At 37.2% G+C, this 17500-nt stretch overlaps 1 protein-coding gene across 7 annotated transcripts in view; it reads left to right on the top strand.

Annotated features, from left to right (window-relative positions):
- LOC135220695 (ecotropic viral integration site 5 ortholog-like) overlaps window positions 1-17500 on the top strand; it is a 431521-nt gene that overhangs the window by 174986 nt on the left and 239035 nt on the right. For 3 of the 7 annotated variants that reach the window (XM_064258079.1, XM_064258085.1, XM_064258093.1), the window contains exon 2: window positions 8174-8203. The exons of 2 other annotated variants lie outside the window; for them this stretch is intronic. In XM_064258079.1, the coding sequence (XP_064114149.1) occupies window positions 8174-8203 (30 nt within the window). Of the gene's footprint in view, window positions 1-8173; window positions 8204-12253; window positions 12287-17500 lie in introns of all 7 variants that reach the window. 2 more of the 7 variants (XM_064258078.1, XM_064258092.1) reach the window with 1 other exon arrangement.

Genomic DNA, 17500 nt, shown 5'->3' on the forward strand with positions numbered 1-17500 from the left:
AGCGTTATTCACCGTGCATATTACGCCAGTCGTTGAATTCATTAATGAAGGGAGCCTCGGAACGCTGGCATTCAGCTCCCGATTCTGCAAAGATTCCCAGGAGAGAGAGAGAGAGAGAGAGAGAGAAGTGAGTGAGAGAGAGAGAGAGAGCGAGATGAGACGAGGAGAGATGAGAGAGGAGAGGAAGAGGAGAGAGAGAGAGAGAGAGAGAGAATAGTCTCGCTCTAACAAGACTTGTATTGGTAGTGAATTTGTAATGCGTTCAGGCATCATATATGTATAGGTGTGTGTGCAAATTATTATGAAAAAAATGGCTTGTTTAATTAGTTAGTTTCTGTTCTGCTGCGACACTTTGTACCTTATTAGCAATGTATAACACTCAGTTGGCCAGACATTGTAGTTCATAACTGGTTTTTGCAGGTATAAGATTCATTATTAACGCACCTAATAAATATTGACATCCTGGACTGCCCATTCCCATCGGGAATTGCATAATGGTAAGGGGGAGTTGTCATTGCAAAATTAAGTCTAGGGAATAGTTAAAGCCTGGTGTAATCATGAGCCGTGACATGACACGGGCGACTGAATACGATTAAAGATACAGACAAAGGCAAACGGAAAGACAGAAGAGAGACGAATGATTGATAGGCATTGACAGAGAAAAGTAGTTTTAAAGATAAGTTTGAGTTGTATGATTGTTTAAAAAAATCGGTGTATTCAAAATTGAATCTGTTGAATGATGTACACCAAACGCTGATGGGTAGATAATATTGGAAAACGTGTATTTTAATTTCATTTGATTTGACGAAAATTAATATTTGGTCAATTTCTCGTAAGGTAATCGGTGAAAGGAATTATTTGTGTGGTTGGTGGAGAAGGGCATTGGTTCAGGTGGAGGCGTGTTATTAATTTATAATGAAATATGTTACTGAAAATTGTTCACTGTAAAGGTGACCACCCATGTTTACGTAACCTTCCATTATAGCGTGACCCACTTTCTTGTTAACGTAAATTACATTTTTTCCCTAAAGGAAGAGCTTGTTGTGATGTATTTTGCAGGAGGCATTGCGTGGATTTTTCCTGTATTGTTGCAACGCCAGTTTTAGTAACTATAAATCGTTCAGTCAATTCCTGTATTATTTTTAAATGAATTTAATTTGCATATGAGTCTGTTTGGATTCGTTGCTTTCGTTGAAGTCTTGTATGTCCGTTCGGGAATTTCAGGATCTCGCCGTTCAAATTAATAGTAGTTTTTATAGAAGTATTATTGAGAGTTTGTCGTCAACGAGAGGGATGAATTTTTTTCTTCCAACTGGAAATTTTTTGGGTACATAATTAGGTTCATACTTTTAGAATGGCTTGTTTATCACCTCGCCGTCGGGGTAGATCCCACTATATAGCCTCACTTTTTTATATCTGTCTATTCTAAATAGAATAGTGTTTTCTGCTCAGTAAATGTTAAAATGAAGATATACGGAGTCAATGCAAGTTCAAGTTCAAAAGGAAAAGATTTATAAAATAAAAGATTACATTATATAACATGAATAAAAGTTTTCAATAAAGATTTGAAGCCAGTCAACAGTCAAGGCAACAAAACAACTTTTATTGGTCATGTATCAGAGAAAATGTCCAACGTAGCAGATCTATTTCAGAGAAAGTTCCTGTGAGCGACCTCCCACCATTTGACATTTGATCAATTGATTAAAGTTGAAGCATTGTTTATTTATGCTTGTGACTGTTGTCTGCTTTTGATTGATGCAGTCAGGGCGATCGTGTTCTCCCTACCTGCTTAATTATGCTTTCCGTGTCTTTCCGTATTTGCTTTGTATGGCCTGCGAAAATAGGGATTATTAACCGTATGGGCTCTTTCATTTATTGGTTTACCTTTTGGCGGTCGTTGTTCTCAAGTCCTTCGGGATAATACAGTTGATTATAAGTGTGTGCAATATTGTATGTCTTGTGTGACACAGAAACTCAACTTTCAATGTAAATGGCTATATATTGGTTGTGACCTCGATTGTTACGGAATGCTGTATTCATGTCACGGCGACATTTTTAATTTAGTTGTTTAATCGGCGAAAAATACTGTGTACAGCAAAACTTCCACAGTAAACACACACACATACATATATAGATGGATATGCTATTGTATTTTTTTGTTACCACTGATGATTTTGATAAAAAAATAACACAAATATTTCATGTAAACAGCTGAAATGAGAGGGACCTGTCATAAATGTTGATCCTTGTTTTGCTTTTTGTATTTGATACTATTGCTCCTTGTCCCCAAAATCAGGATGGCCTCCATGGGCAGTTGTGGCCACCTCTGGCAGTGCTCAGTATGGTTTTCCTTTCGCCGTGAAATATAATTCGTTCATTTTTCCTCCTTGAGGAAATGAAGAGTAAGTGGCCATTTAGCCAGCAAAGTTAAAAAGGAGAAATGGGATACTTCAGCGTGAATGAGTGCCACTGCGCTCCGGAAGTTGGTACGAAGCAGCAGCACTATTTCAGAATTAAACGGGGCATTTAAAACAAATGCACCGGCGCTATTGCCTTCGCGACGTCAGGGGGAACATTCGGGGCAATTGCTTGACAACTTTTACTCCAAGATTACTCGTGGGAGATCTGGTTATTTTTTAGTTTCTCTCTCTCTCTCTCTCTCTCTCTCTCTCTCTGTCTCTCTCTCTCTCTCTTTCTCTCTCTCTCTCTCTCTCTCTCTCTCTCTCTCTCTCTCTCCCGTAAATTTTCCTAATTTTTTTTGTGTCATTTAAAGGCTTTCCTAAGTAATGGACATATATCTTAGTGCATCTCCTGACGGTGTCTTGCAGGGCATTTGTATGTCAGTAGGGAAATGCTGCCTCCTTTTATTAAAAGGAAAGATTCTTCGTCTGTTAATGGGTGCATATATGTTCACTCACTTCTGAAATGGTTCATTTGAAAAGGGACTTTTTCAATTTTGTTTGTATTGTCTGATAATGTTTCTTCTCAAGTTATAAGGAGGGTTTGTTTTGCTATTCATTAACGATACATCGCTTACTCTTTGCACAGAGTAATCATTAGAATACAGGAGTTAATGTGTGTTGAAAACAAGAGAGAAACGCCCGGTAATATTGATATTTTGTCGGCTCTCTCTCTCTCCCTCACTCTCTCTTAGTGTGTGTGCGTTTTTGTGCGAGAGAGCGATTGGGTGTGTTCGTTCGTCAAAATGATTTAGAGATTTTCATTGATTGTCTTTACTCTAGCTTGCATGCTGATTAGCCCAATCGTCATAAAAGGTGTGAGCGCTACGGTGTACATTAACGTGCAGCTTATATTTTTTCTTCGCCTAGTGGTGTAGATTAAGAATTAATCCTCATTTCCATCCAGTTCGTTTTCACAGTAAGCACATATATTGTGGCTATATGTATATATATATATATATTATATATATATATATATATATAATATATATTATATATATATATATTGCTCTGTGAAACTATATATATGATATATATACGAGATTATATATATATCTATATATATATATATATATATATATATATCTTAATATTGTTTATGTATATATATATATACTATCTATAGATACTGATAATATATTATATATATTTATATAATATAATATGATTATATATATTATATATATATTAATATATACACACACACATATATATTATATATATATATATATATATATAGTGTGTGTGTGTGTGTGTGTGTATCGCCTCCCCTATTGCCTTGATTACCTTGAGTTGTCAGTGTGTGTGTGTGTGTCCCAGCGTGCTTTGTCTCAGGAGGCGCTGCAGCCCATGTTTAGTCATATTGTTAACCGAGTTAGGTCTTGTCAAGGAGGGCTCCTTGTGTTGTCTCATGATGTAAGAATAAAAGTATTTTCAAGTCGAATGCTCTTATTGTGTCTTCGTTCTTGCGAATGGCAAAGAGTTGCTTCGAAAACGTCTCTGTTCGTATTTGTAAGTAATTGTTCTCTTCGATCGGTATTACTACGTTCGAACGCATGGTTGGAAAATGTCTAATACTTGAGAAGCCCTTGTGAAAACAACGCTCAATATATCTACAAAGCTTTGGTTAAATAATTGCCTCTATCAAACCTGCATCTCATGTGTTATATACTGGAGGGCATCAGGTGACAGGTGCAATAACTTAATCAATGCAGGGATCTCAGACAAGGAGCTGGTACCGTTTACAGGGTTGGGGATTGTGCTGGTGGGCGTCTTTGTACCTATAAATCCAGATATTAGGGAGACAGCGGAAGAGGACATGTCCTTATAAGCACAATGTATATTATCAAGGCACAGGTTTCAGTCGAGAGAGAGAGAGAGAGAGAGAGAGAAAGGGCATCTGTTATGGTGGAAAAATGAAAAAGAATATAGGTTTAAATGTTTTATGGAATATAAACTGACGCAGTATCAATGTCTCCTGAAAGAAACATTAAGCTTTCCAGAAAGCCGATTCATATGAAATAGGGTAAATGGATAGCCATGGAGGTTTCATTTGCCTTAATCCTTTAAGTTAACCAATCATGAGTTTCAGCCATGTTTCAGCTCCTCCGACATAACGCGCTGTGGAGGGTGGATGCGTTGTGCAGCTTGTTTTCTTCGGCGCCTTGTGTTAAACTAGAGCTCCGTAAAACTTCATTCTATTTAGTTGTAAGTAAACTCGTCTCGAGTCTTCAGCTGTACTTGAAGCAATATATGTTCGGATAAGTGTATCCTCGGTGTATTCGCTTTATCTTGTTTGTGTCGTCAGTGTTAGAGCAGTTACACTGTTGTCTTTTGTTTTTATTTATTAATAAAGTTAAATAGCTTGGCCCGATAGACAACTAGACCCTCGAAATTCACCTGAAGAAAAAAGAACAAGTCATTCAACACGAATTCTCCCGTGGAAGGGTTGGCCAAACGTTCCCTGGGGGGACAGAGGGATTCAAATTTCACGAGAGCAGGAGGAACCTGAATTTCAGCCGTTTGTAGCGGGAGTCATTATCCACTTGAAAAGGAAGTTTCTCATCACTGGCAGTTGTAAAAGTACCAGTTACGTTCTTCGCACCCGCTCTTTTCTTTATTTGCCTGTTTCTGTTTGTATGTTTGTTTCGTGTGTTTTAGTGTTTTAATGGATATTTACTTGAGCATGGGATTGTTATTTGCTGTTGTTAATAGGCACGCGTGTTGTAATGATTCGATCTTAGTCAAAAAAGCATCTAACTCTCTCTCTCTCTCTCTCTCTCTCTCTCTCTCTCTCTCTCTCTCTCTCTCTCCTCTGGATGCAATTATTGTTATTGTTTATCATAAACATGAAATTTTTTTTCATGTTTATAATAAACACACAAGAAATAGGACACAAATTCAATACGGGTTGACCATGGCACAGAGGCAATAGCAAGCCCAGGATTTTAGAACATTGGCTATATAGTACCCTGTCATCCTGATGTATCTAAATTGTTTGCTTTAGGTAAGCAAGCAGTCTTAGTAGACTGAGTGCATATCAGAATCGAGAAACAAATCCACTGTTATGAAAGCGTACAAATACATTTAAAAGTGAAAATTTATAGGGAGCTTTCGAGATCTGCCAGATTCCCCTGTTGACATGTTTCCCCATTTTAAGACTCACGCCATGAACATTTTTTTTTAAGCCTGATATACTTTGAGTGGGCAGATGATGAGCTCCTCCCGCAGTTGAATACCTATGCCCTTCTTCCTTTTCCATGGATTCAGATCCGGTTTCCCGTGGACGGCTTTAATGTACAGCGTCATTATTTTTGGATGTGCTGTAATACATTTTCTATTACCACACTGATCATTACTAAATTTTGTCTAGGAGGAATTCTCTCTTTCTCTCTCTCAATCTGAGATAAAGCTGATTGCTTTTGATCGTTTCATTTGTGTGTGTGAGAGAGAGAGAGAGAGAGAGAGAGAGAGAGAGAGAGAGAGAGAGAGAGAGAGAGAGAGGTTGCAGTCCTGGGAAGCGACGTAATAGACTGGGCCGAGATTGGTTTTGCTGGATGCTTGGGTGGGGATGAGTGGATCGTTATTGAGTCGTTAATGGATACTTAATTGTGATCGTTATCGAACGATCTGACATAGACCCACGACAATTATGATTGGCGCTGTAAACAGTGATTGGACTTGATGGAAACCTCGATTGGACTACTTGAAAGGCTTTATTTGGACTTGTTGAAAACTTTTGATTGGAGCTAATTAAAAATGGCGTTTGGACTTCATGAAACCCTTGGATGAACTTGGTGAGAAATGTCGTTGCATTTGTTATCATGAAAAGCTGTCCTTGGTTTGATGAAAACTGTAAATAATCACATGAAAAAAAATTTCTATTGAATTTGACGAGGGCGTTATCGCAGTCCATGAAAATACATCTGGTGTAGAAAGAAAACCAAAAACGCGACAGACCTTTGAGAAGTGTTAAGGTAATCTATTGGTCCGTCTTGTTGCGACACTGGAACCTCATTGAAGGTTGTGAAGATCGTCTTTCAGCTTTATGTACTTGTATTAGTATTGGTGCTGATTGGGAAATATAATGATTTTTTGTTGATTGCAATGACGTGGGGACCATTTGGGGGAACCTGTCAGCAGTATCAAATCGTTAATTTTCCTCTATATATGAATGCATACACATGCGGAAATTATAATATATAACAATGAATCGGTTTCGTAGCGAGGCAAACGAGAAAAAACAACGTAGTGGTCAAGACAATATTCCTGCCTTACTGTTCCTTTAATTTGAATTAATCTGTTATCACGTCAACGCATCTACATAATTCAGACATTTTCAGTTTTTCATACGCCATTCACCCTACGCAAACTGTTCATCTTAACTGCATTAAAATTTTTTTACATTCGCATTCACCGCCAACACTTCTCTTCCAAAAATGAGAAATGTGTCACCTTAGAGCTCTCTCTCTCTCTCTCTCTCTCTCTCTCTATCTCTCTCCTCTCCTCCTCTCGTCTCTCCTCTCTCTCTCTCTCTCTCTCTCTCTCTATATAGATATATATATATATATATATATATATATATATATATATATATATATATATATATATATATATATATATATATATATATAGTGGGATAAGGCAGATAAAGGGGAGTGGTTCACCATGATCCTGACAGACGTGGGAGTTCTGGAGGACTGGTACTGCAAAGGGTGTGTTGATAGGAGGAGGAGGGCGGAGGTATGGGGGGCAAGTTGAGGAAGGGAAGCAGATGTTGGCATCTGTCTCCACGAGAGAAGTTGATACAATTGAACTTCTCGAGTCAAGTCCGGCTGTTTCAACACTTGAACTATTGTTGTTGGTTGCCTCTTAGTTGTCCTGCCCGCTTATGGTTTTGGTGGTATTTAATGTAATGAATTATTAAATGTAATGAAATTAGTTTTTGATTTAAGAGCCTTCTGTTTATTGGGGAGACATTTATTGATGGTTATATCACCCGAGTCCCGCGGAGGCTTTCGGTAGGCACTGTATGCTCCTGAAAATTTAAGGCAATCAAACAGGTTTCATATATTTCAGTGTTTTTATTATCACTGATTTGGTGTTTGAGGTTTTATGCAAATTACAGTGCTTACATTTTTAACGTCAGTCTTATTTAGGTTTGGAATTACTGAAAATAATATACATACAGCAGAGGTTATTAGTATTTGAACATGTACTTTTTTCTTTGGACTGTGAATAACTAGAGCATTATTAGAAAACAGCATAAGTAAAACAGTTAAGTAATTTAATGATTGAATAAGTTTTAAACAGCCTAGATAAACAGTGAAATCTCTAAATACTTTAAACTACTGGTAAAAAGTAAATAAAAATTACTGGTATTAAAATAATAGTTGCTTTTCATTAAGATTCTATTCCGAGATATACTACACGGTTTGTGACTAAAATGGTGATGGTGCATATCAGCATGTTATGTGTTTGCTGCAAATGACAGCCTGGGGTAATACTTTCTCACCCTAAATGTTAATGGTAACAAAGGATCTTGAAATGGAATTAACATCTCCAAGTGCAGATGGCCTTTATAACGCAAATGGGGATGGTATAAAAAAAAAAAGAAAAGAAAAGAAAGGTGCATGTTGTAGTAATAATGCAGAGATGGGCACCATGTGTAACCAACACTAACCATTGTCTTGTTTTTCTCTTCTCTTTTGCAGATGTTGCATATACCACAGCGGCAATATCAGGTAACATTTTCTCCCTTATTTCTTCTCTTTCGCTGCCCTTCGTCTATGTAACCACCACTGCCATCACCGCACCAACCATTTGTTTGTTTTTTCGTAGCACTTCTTTTATACTTTTCGATGTTCTGCAATTGCATGTTTTGTTGAATGGTGCCCCAGGAGTAAGTCATTTAATGCACTGCATTAGTCTTGTGTGTGTGTCCGTGTGGAAAAGGGACAGTCCACGTCCGTATTTGCTATTTGTTGTGTTTTTGTCCATTAGCATATTGTGTGCTGTAATGTTATTGAACGTCATGTAATTTTTTTGTGTCCGTTCAGATTTTCGTCTTTGTTAGGAAGAACTAGTTTAGATGATCGTCTTCCCTCTTGTATTCCTTTACCTGTGAGTTTTATCTCCTCGTATTTGCGTGTTACGCTTCATGTCGTTAATACTAATTCGTTACCTTGCTTGTTGCCATCAGTTTTCTTTATAAATGTGCTTTTCCTCTCTCTCTCTCTCTCTCTCTCTCTCTCTCTCTCTCTCTCTCTCTCTCTCTCTCTCTCTCTCTTTCAAACCACTTGTTCCGCCCATTTCTCCCCTACACCATCGGACATCGCACTCCATTAAGTTGAACACGTTGCCTCAACTCTGTGCATTTATCGTTCTCGTTCGTTTTTGTTGATTCGCATAACTATTGTGTTGTGTTTCCCTTCTGTGCGGATATCAGAAAGCAAACAAGCGACTGTTTATATTCGTTTCCCTTCAGTGCCATATTCATACTTTTGATTGTGCAATAGTGGATGAACCTTTCGTACAGGAAACTTCCACGACAACATCGTTTTTTAAATACTTACACCGAAGGCTCATCAGCCTCGTGCTAAAACGCCCGACAAGCCATGCGCTGCTTCTTCGTAGCGCTTCAGAATTGTACTCTCTTTTTTCACTAATCTCGTCCATTCTTTCCCTTATGCTAACGTTTTTACCACTGGTTATATATCTGTTTGCCTAATATATATATATATATATATATATATATATATATATATATTATATATATATATATGTGTGTGTGTGTGTGTGTGTGTGTGTGTGTGTATGTATAAATTATAAATTTAATTAAATTACAATATATTCATGTATGTATGTATTTATATTGTATGTATGTCTGTAGTTTGTATGTGTTAAAGGGGGAGAGAGAGATGATGGATCAGAAGTGAAATAGATAATTGTTCAAGTTTGTATAAAGGTCTCCGATACTAAATATACAGCATATTTGTCCACTTAATAAAGTAGCAACGTGTCTTGGAAAAAGTAGCTGCGTACATGCCCAAGTCGGTTTTGTTGATGACGTTAAACAAAGACTTCAGGATGCTTGCAGTAGGAAATGTTCCTCCGGTGTCTGTGCCTCCTCGCTCCGGTGGACGAAAGGCGCCTTCACTCTATCTGTTTTCGTCCATTTAAGTCGCTTTCGTTTTTCCTCTTCTTGCCTTGCCTGTGAAATGAGTCAGAATTCGTGTGACTCGCAAGGGAACTTGGTGCCCCAGCCTTTTACAGATTCGTAGGATGGCGAGGTAGATATGACGGTTAAAAACGGCGCCAAAAATGAATTCTGTGATAACATGTATGGATTGCATAGCAACGCATACGAGAAGCTTAAGAGGTTGAGGACTGAAAGTGAATGACTGGAGACGCTTGTCAAAGGAACCATTAAGTGTAAGGGGTGAGTTCGCTGTGACTCATCCACGGGTGAATAATGTGACGAAGAGATTTGTTTGCATCAAGTTCTAATATATAATTATGGATTTTTCCCTTGCCAGTAACTTGTTCCTTAAAAGCTCTCTCTCTCTCTCCCCTCTCTTCTCCTCCTCTTCCTTCTCCTCTCTCTCTCTTCTCTCTCCTTCGTTGTATGTTTTTATTTAACCCATTCTCCTCTCTCTTCTCGTCTATTCTCGTCCTCTCCCTCCGCCTCTCTCCTCTCTCTCGTCTCTCTCTCTCTCTCTCTCTCGTTGTATGTTTTTATTTAACCCATCTCCTTCCCCTCTCTCCTCTTCTCTCCCTCTCCTCCTCTTCTCTCTTTTCTCTCTCTCTCTCTCTCTCTCGTTGTATGTTTTTTATTTAACAGATTTTTTGGTTTGTAGTTAATATTAAGCTGGCCTTATGGCAGCTTGTCTTTTGCTCTCATCAGCCAGTAGTGATAGTTGTTTTTGTTTGAAATTTATGCATATTCCCGGATACGCCGTATATGGCTGAGGAATTTAGATTTTATAACCTACAATTCATAGTATTAAGTCAGTACGAAGACCGTAACACGAGTGTGAACATTTGTCACTGGCTTTATACACGGCGTTTTGAGTCCTCGCCGAATATTTTATATCGCCGTTCTTCAATTCTCTCTCTCTCTCTCTCTCTCTCTCTCTCTCTCTCTCTCTCTCTTTGTGAGGAGTATTGACCTCGACATCGCTGGTGTTATTATATTTGTCACAGCCTCGTTAAATCCTTCCAGTGGATTCCTCTGTCCAAGGAGGTCGTTACGAGGGCGAGTTTGGGCGTCGTAGTAAGACCCAAGTGAGCAATTCCGGAATGCAATCATTGTGATCAGAGACATTTGCTTCCCGTATCTTTGTTTCTTTTCCGGATTTTTTTTTGATTTTTTCTTTTTTCCTATTGGGCGGGGAGGGGAAGACAAGACACAACCCCGCCCCCTCCCCACCCCCGGACCGAACTATGTCAGTCCAGAGTATTATTTTGGGTGGTAAACGTGTGCGTGAGGTTGCTGTGTTGACGTGGTTTTTGCTTGGGTAGTTTTGGACGAAAGCAAACGTGATTGTAGGGTACTGAATGATTATCAAAATGTGGTTTTGAGTAGTTTCTTAACGATGTAAAACATGAATTTTACGGTCTGAATGCTTGTGAAAACGTGGTTTTCGGATAAGTTTTGACTCGTGGAATTTTTTTATTTAATTATTTATATAATTATTATTTATTTTTTTGCTACAGTTCATTTTTCTCTTTTTCTCGTTAGAGCGTTTTTGGGTTACTTTTCGACGTATACTAAACATTGTTTTGAATTTAGATCATTTGTTTTACTGATATAACAATATTTTTCTATGGGTAATTTGTATATTTTTCTATGGATAATTTGTAAATTTCCGTATGTAGTGAAAAAGTTTGTTTGCCTAATTATAAAATGATCTTTCGATGTGGAAAAAATGAAAAAATGGTTTGCTATAGCTTTTGGTTACAGTCGTCTATGGAAGAGATAGGTGTGTGTGTGTGTGTGTATATATATATAATATATATATATATATATATATATTATATATATATATATATATTATATATATATATATATATATAATATACATAATATATATTTGATTGACGTGAACTTATATGTGCCTCAGAGGATTTCAAGTCCTTATCATTTTGATGTGGAGGTGTTTATTGAGTTGCAATTTAGTGCTTTCAATTGAATTGAACTAAATTGAATTATTAGGCGTTATTTGTTGGTATCTGTCACGGTTTAGTTCTTTAGATCTGCTATTCCATGTTTATGTTTTGCTATCTGTCTGTCTGTCCGGGTAGTTGTTTTTATTCTTGTGTTTCTTTGTGTCTTTCCATTTTCAAATCACCTTTCTTCAGTTTAACTCTCTAAAATGTAACATGAGTGACTAATCACTTATGCAAATACCTTATAAGGCTCTGGCTTATTCTGAATGGCTTAGATGTTGGCTTCTTTTCAAGAGTTATGATTTTCACCATATGAAAAGCTTAGCCTATTCATGCGTGTTTATTTTGTAAACGTTTTGCTTGAAAAACTGAAGGCTTTTGTGTTATGCATTGTATGTCCTGTGATATTTCCTTTCATGAAACATTATATTTAAAAATGGCATTGTTCTTCTTTTTTTGTGAATTAATGAATAATTAAGGTTTTGTGTACGCAAATACAGGACGAATTGTCATTGAATACTATGTCATTTCTGGCGTCTGCTTTTGAACCGATACAATATTTTCCTTTGACCTCATTGTATATTTACTTTTATCTTATTGTATATTTTCCTTTATTCCTACAGATGTTGCATTTATCACCAAGAATTTGAAGAAGGGTAAATAATTCTTATAGCATGGTATTTTACGCTTTGCATAGCATGGCTTCTTGACTTTGTTTATGATCAACGCTTCATAAGTTAACATTGTTATATTACAGAAAAATTCTGCATAATATAATATATTATATTGGATATATATATATATCTATATATATATATATCTATATTAATAAGAATATATAAATCTATATATCTATATATATTTATATATATATATATAATATATCATATATATATATATATAATATTTCTGTGAGCATAAGTGTTTGAATGGCCGATCTAACATAAAGGTAAATGCTTGACATTAGAAAAGAGAGTGACAAATATTTTACGTAATTTTTTATTGGAAAAGCAATGCACCACCAAGAGCACCTTTTGCATGTATTCTGCACTTTGAGCATTATTTTGTTTCCACCATAGTCTCTTAACCCGAAACCCACTCAAAGTTAAAAAAAAAAAAGAAAGGAAAAAAAGTATTTTTTTAAAGAGCCTGACTGACTTATGGTTATGTAAATCGTGGATTAGAGTTCAAACCTTCGTACAGGCCCCATATGTTCTCGTTCTCACCACATCACACACAGCGCGAGCGGTGGCAGACAACGATTGGTTCCTTCCTCGTTAGACGCGGTTGTGTGTGTGCGTATGTGTGCGTGCGTTTTGGGGGAGTGTGCATACGTGCATGCAGAGGGCCATATCTGTGAGTTTACAGATACGTGACTTTGTATTGTTTGCAATATTGCCTGTTATGTACAGCTGATGATTCTGTCAGGCCTTGACATGGATGTTACGCTTTTATTTTTATTTTTTTTTTTATTTTTTTTTTATTTTTTTTTTTTTTTTTTGCGACGCATAATACCTTACAGGTTTAGATTTATTTTAGGATCACTTTCATTGTGCTTTTTCTCGCCGTATTTCTTCCGTATGATTTTCGCTTTGGCCTCGAGTTATAACTGATTATCAGAACTGAAACTCTCCCAAAGTGTTCGCGTTTAGAGAAGAAAATGTGTAGTTTGGAAAAGAAAATCTTTTCGAATTGGGACTGTGGTTCGGGTCTGTTTGCTTGGCTGCCCTCCAACATCATGGGGCAGTGTCATCCTGGATGAATGGCTCTCTCTCTCTCTCTCTCTCTCTCTCTCTCTCTCTCTGTGTGTGTGTGTGTGTGTAAGTGTGTGTGTGTGTGTGTGTGTGAGACTGACTTCTATCTTCTGTAGTTGTTACTAGTTATGAGTCGTTTGTTAAACTTAATATATTTATGTCAGTTTAATTATATATATGCTGTGTATATATAATATATATATATATATATATATATATATATATATATATATATATATATATATATATATACACGTATATGCACCCCTGTACCCCGTTTTTATCACTCAAACGGTGCACTTGAAACATTGTAACGATTTAGTTAATAGCATTATCACTCACTTTATCAGCTTTATCGTTATCTCTTAAGATTAATCTGAAATTGTCTCGTCTCGTAATAGCCTGCTTTTTTAGTTTATTTTTGTGAAATATTACTTAAAGAGCATAGAATTGTGATTAGAGGAATTCATTTGGACGGGGAATTAAGTACAATAATTTCCCTACCATTCTTTACCTCCTGTTTTACCAATAATGTATTTTGTTAACCCATTAATAGCTATTTGGTTATATAAAATCTCTAACGCTACAATAGGTCTTCTAGTTATAAAACCTTATAACGCATGTAGATGTGTGTGTGTAGGTTTTTAGCGAGCGTAAAAAGTGGGTTTTAGATTTGAAAACAAGGACCTTTTTTCAAAGCCCAAAAAAAAAAAACACATGCAGCCCCAATTGTCAGCACTGACGATTGAAGAAAGCTGGTAAAATGTCATGAGTGAAATATACATGAGCATAAAAGGTCACCAGCATATACGTGCACTTGGCCTTCACAGGTGGGCTGCCACTTATGTCCTCAGGTGAAAATTTTCAGGCTAATAACGAGAAGCTGCCAAAGAGAAAGAAAGTAATTAAACATGGCATTCGATTTTTTTCTTATCTGACGTGGATAGGACTGCTATTTTCAAGGACTTAATTATCATTCATTCTCTCTCTCCTCTCTCTCTCTCTCTCTCTCTTAAGATCTCTCCTCTCTATCTGTAAAAGTCCTTTTTGGTATTTGCTGTTTAACTAGGGGAGTCTCGTCAGACAATTTGTGTTTGTTTACATATCTATTATCCCAGGTTAAAATCATTATTGTAGTGCTTATGTGTTTACGTCATCGTTACATTATTAGACACACACACACACACACACACACACACTGATGCTTTCATAAGTAAACAGTGGATAAATCTAAGTGACGTTCCTGTCCAGTGAATCTCCGAATCCCAGTGTGGCGAAGAAATTGACGTAATTGAGGTAACCTAACCTGAAGTTGTGGTTCCTTGATTTGACTGTCACGCGATGACCAGGCTGCAGATAGGGGACGCCTACGATGCAAATTCAGTGCACGCAAAAACATGAATGCTATTGGCAATCTGTGGCTGATGTACGGCTTTATTGCACTGCAAAATACCTGGAGTTATGTATTATGTGTACAGACTTCTGCCTTCAAGTCTCTCTCTCTCTCTCTCTCTCTCTCTCTCTCTCTCTCTCTCTCTCTCTCTCTCTCGTCTTAGACTGCGTTGATGAATATATTGAGAAATATTTTAGAAAGTCTCCTACAATGGACTAGAGAAAAGTATTGGGATTTTTTTCTATGAAAAGAATTTTTGATAGCATTACCAAACTGTAAGTCCAATAACTTTTTCACGAGAGGCAAACCTTAAGTTGCAATCCTTCATCAAGCAAGTGATTTCTTCGGAAGATGTCGTCGTCTTGCCAGTTAGTCTGGTAACGAGGTGCGGTTTAGCTAGAGCGCAAATAATGCAAGGATTAGGAGGTGGTTCGTGATTTGTCACTCTCCCATTGATATTTGCAACATCCGGTGCCTGGCAATGTGCTGCTCTCAATCGCTGCTTCTTTTATAAGGGAAAGTCTCTCTCTTCTCTCTCTCTCTCTCTCTCTCTCTCTCTCTCTCTCTCTCTCTCTCTCACAATTGATTCGAAAATGCCATGTTTTGTATAATAGATAGTCCAGTCATATTTAAAGTTTAATGAACGTCTTTCTCACTCTCTGATCGTAGTCAAGAACTCATTTTATATCATTGTTGTAGTCGTCTTCAGCTTTTAATATCTTTCTTAGTTTTTGTTTTCATCACATCATCTTAAAGTTGTACATCTCATAGTATATCTTATTGATTTACATTGATGAAGATTCAAACAGTACTAGAATAATCGTATCAATAATTCGAGGTTCGTGGAAAAAACTTGATAATTGTCGAATATTATAAGTTTAAAAAAACAATATCCTTTTCACCTAAGCATCATACTTATTCAGCCTTTTTTGTTTTTGTGAGTTAGAATATATACAGTGACTTTTCATTATAGCATCAGTGCTCATTTTTTTAAATTAATCTAACCACGTGTTTATTGCGCGCGCATGCGTGCGCGCCCCCGCGGACACGTAGCCTATATGTGGTTGACCGCTGCAAGTGACTCATCATCCATTTCGGCCTGGTTAACTACTCGACTGGCAACCCACTCCTTGATGATAGTAGCCGTCATGCAATCCTCATCAACGGGTCGTCCTTTCTCTCTCTCTCTCATTTAGTCGAGAACTTACCTTACATCATTGTTGTTGTTCTCTTCAGTTTTTAATGCCTTTCGTATTTTTTGTTTCCATCACATCATCTTAAAGGTGTTTTTTCCTTCGTGTGAAATTCGAGTATATCATTCAACTGTTGTTGTTCCAGTTAGTTAACATACGAATATTGAGCAAATTTCATGAGCTTTAAATCTCCGATAATCGAAACAGCCTCACTGGACCTTTCAGACTCTCCCGTGTACTGATGTTATAAGCAATGCAAGGAATAGGATATTGGATCGGAGCCAAAGGTGGGGAATACCTACGATATGCTACGGTGGTCTGATGCGGAACTTCATTTCATGGCTCAAGGTGCTAGTAACCGGAAATGCTGCTTCTAGGAAGGTGTTATTTGTAGATGTTCTGTTTCGGCTGCGGAGGTATAAAGCAAGACTTCTTTTCAGTGAGAACTCTGAAGGCACCAGAAGTTACCTTGAACCCTAAATTTAATGAATTTGTTATTGGCTCCCCCGTTGATATAGGACGCCAGTTTACCCTTTGCAAAGAAAGTTGTTATTCGGCAAGGGAATCGTCTGTCTCTGGCCCGTTGAACGTCATTACCCTAGACTCTATAGAGATCGACAAATCTGGAGTTTGTGCTCTTGAAGTACCGAGGTGCTGTGTATTTGCTTTTTACTTCATGTAACGGTACACTTCTTGTTGATATCCAGCACAATAAAGCAGTCGCTCTGAGATATAGGTTGTTGTTTTAGTTTAGTTGGCTTTATACCAACACGGACACTTGCTCCTGGGCAGCCAGTTGTGTATTTATTTCTTTGTTGTTGCAAATGCTTTTATGAAAATTAAGATAAACATTATTGTGAGTTTGTGTAAAAATAAAGCAAGTATAGTTGTTGGATTAACTGCAATGAAAAAGATGAAGAGATAATGATAAAGTAAATTAGAAGGAAACTCCGAAGAGACTTAAGCTTCATAATGAGGGAAATTCCCCGGCCCACTATAATTACGGAGCCATTCATTATTATTCATCCAGGACGCTGCGATAGTGCATAACTTTGTGAGATGAATAAACTCCTTCAGATGAGACTGTGAAGATGCAGTCTTTCTCTTTTGAAGGAATTAAGTGGGAACATATGATATACTCTCACCACCTCCCCGCCATCACTGTCTTATAAATAATTTCTTTAAGGACGTCTTGGCAGCTGTAATGAAATGTGAGAATAATGGTATTGAAGTATTAAACGACATTTCAAATAAATATTTCATAAGAACATTCTGTCTGAAAGCAAAAAATACTTGGATTTCGTATTTTTTCCCGTATCATGATAAACGAAACTGAATAATTCCTCCTTGAAAAATGACGGTCCACGAGGGCTATAATGTCCAGTATGATAACGTTCTCTTAAGATGCCGGATTTTTTGGCTCCCACGAAGCCAGCTGCTCACCGAGGTGTTATGGCTGAAATGAAGATTAAAGCTGTGAGATACCTCCCGAGGGACCTTAATGAGAGGCACTACGAATCTAGCGGAGGA

Source organism: Macrobrachium nipponense, chromosome 2, assembly GCF_015104395.2.
Source record: "Macrobrachium nipponense isolate FS-2020 chromosome 2, ASM1510439v2, whole genome shotgun sequence".
In the NCBI taxonomy this organism is placed as follows: Eukaryota; Metazoa; Arthropoda; class Malacostraca; order Decapoda; family Palaemonidae; genus Macrobrachium; species Macrobrachium nipponense.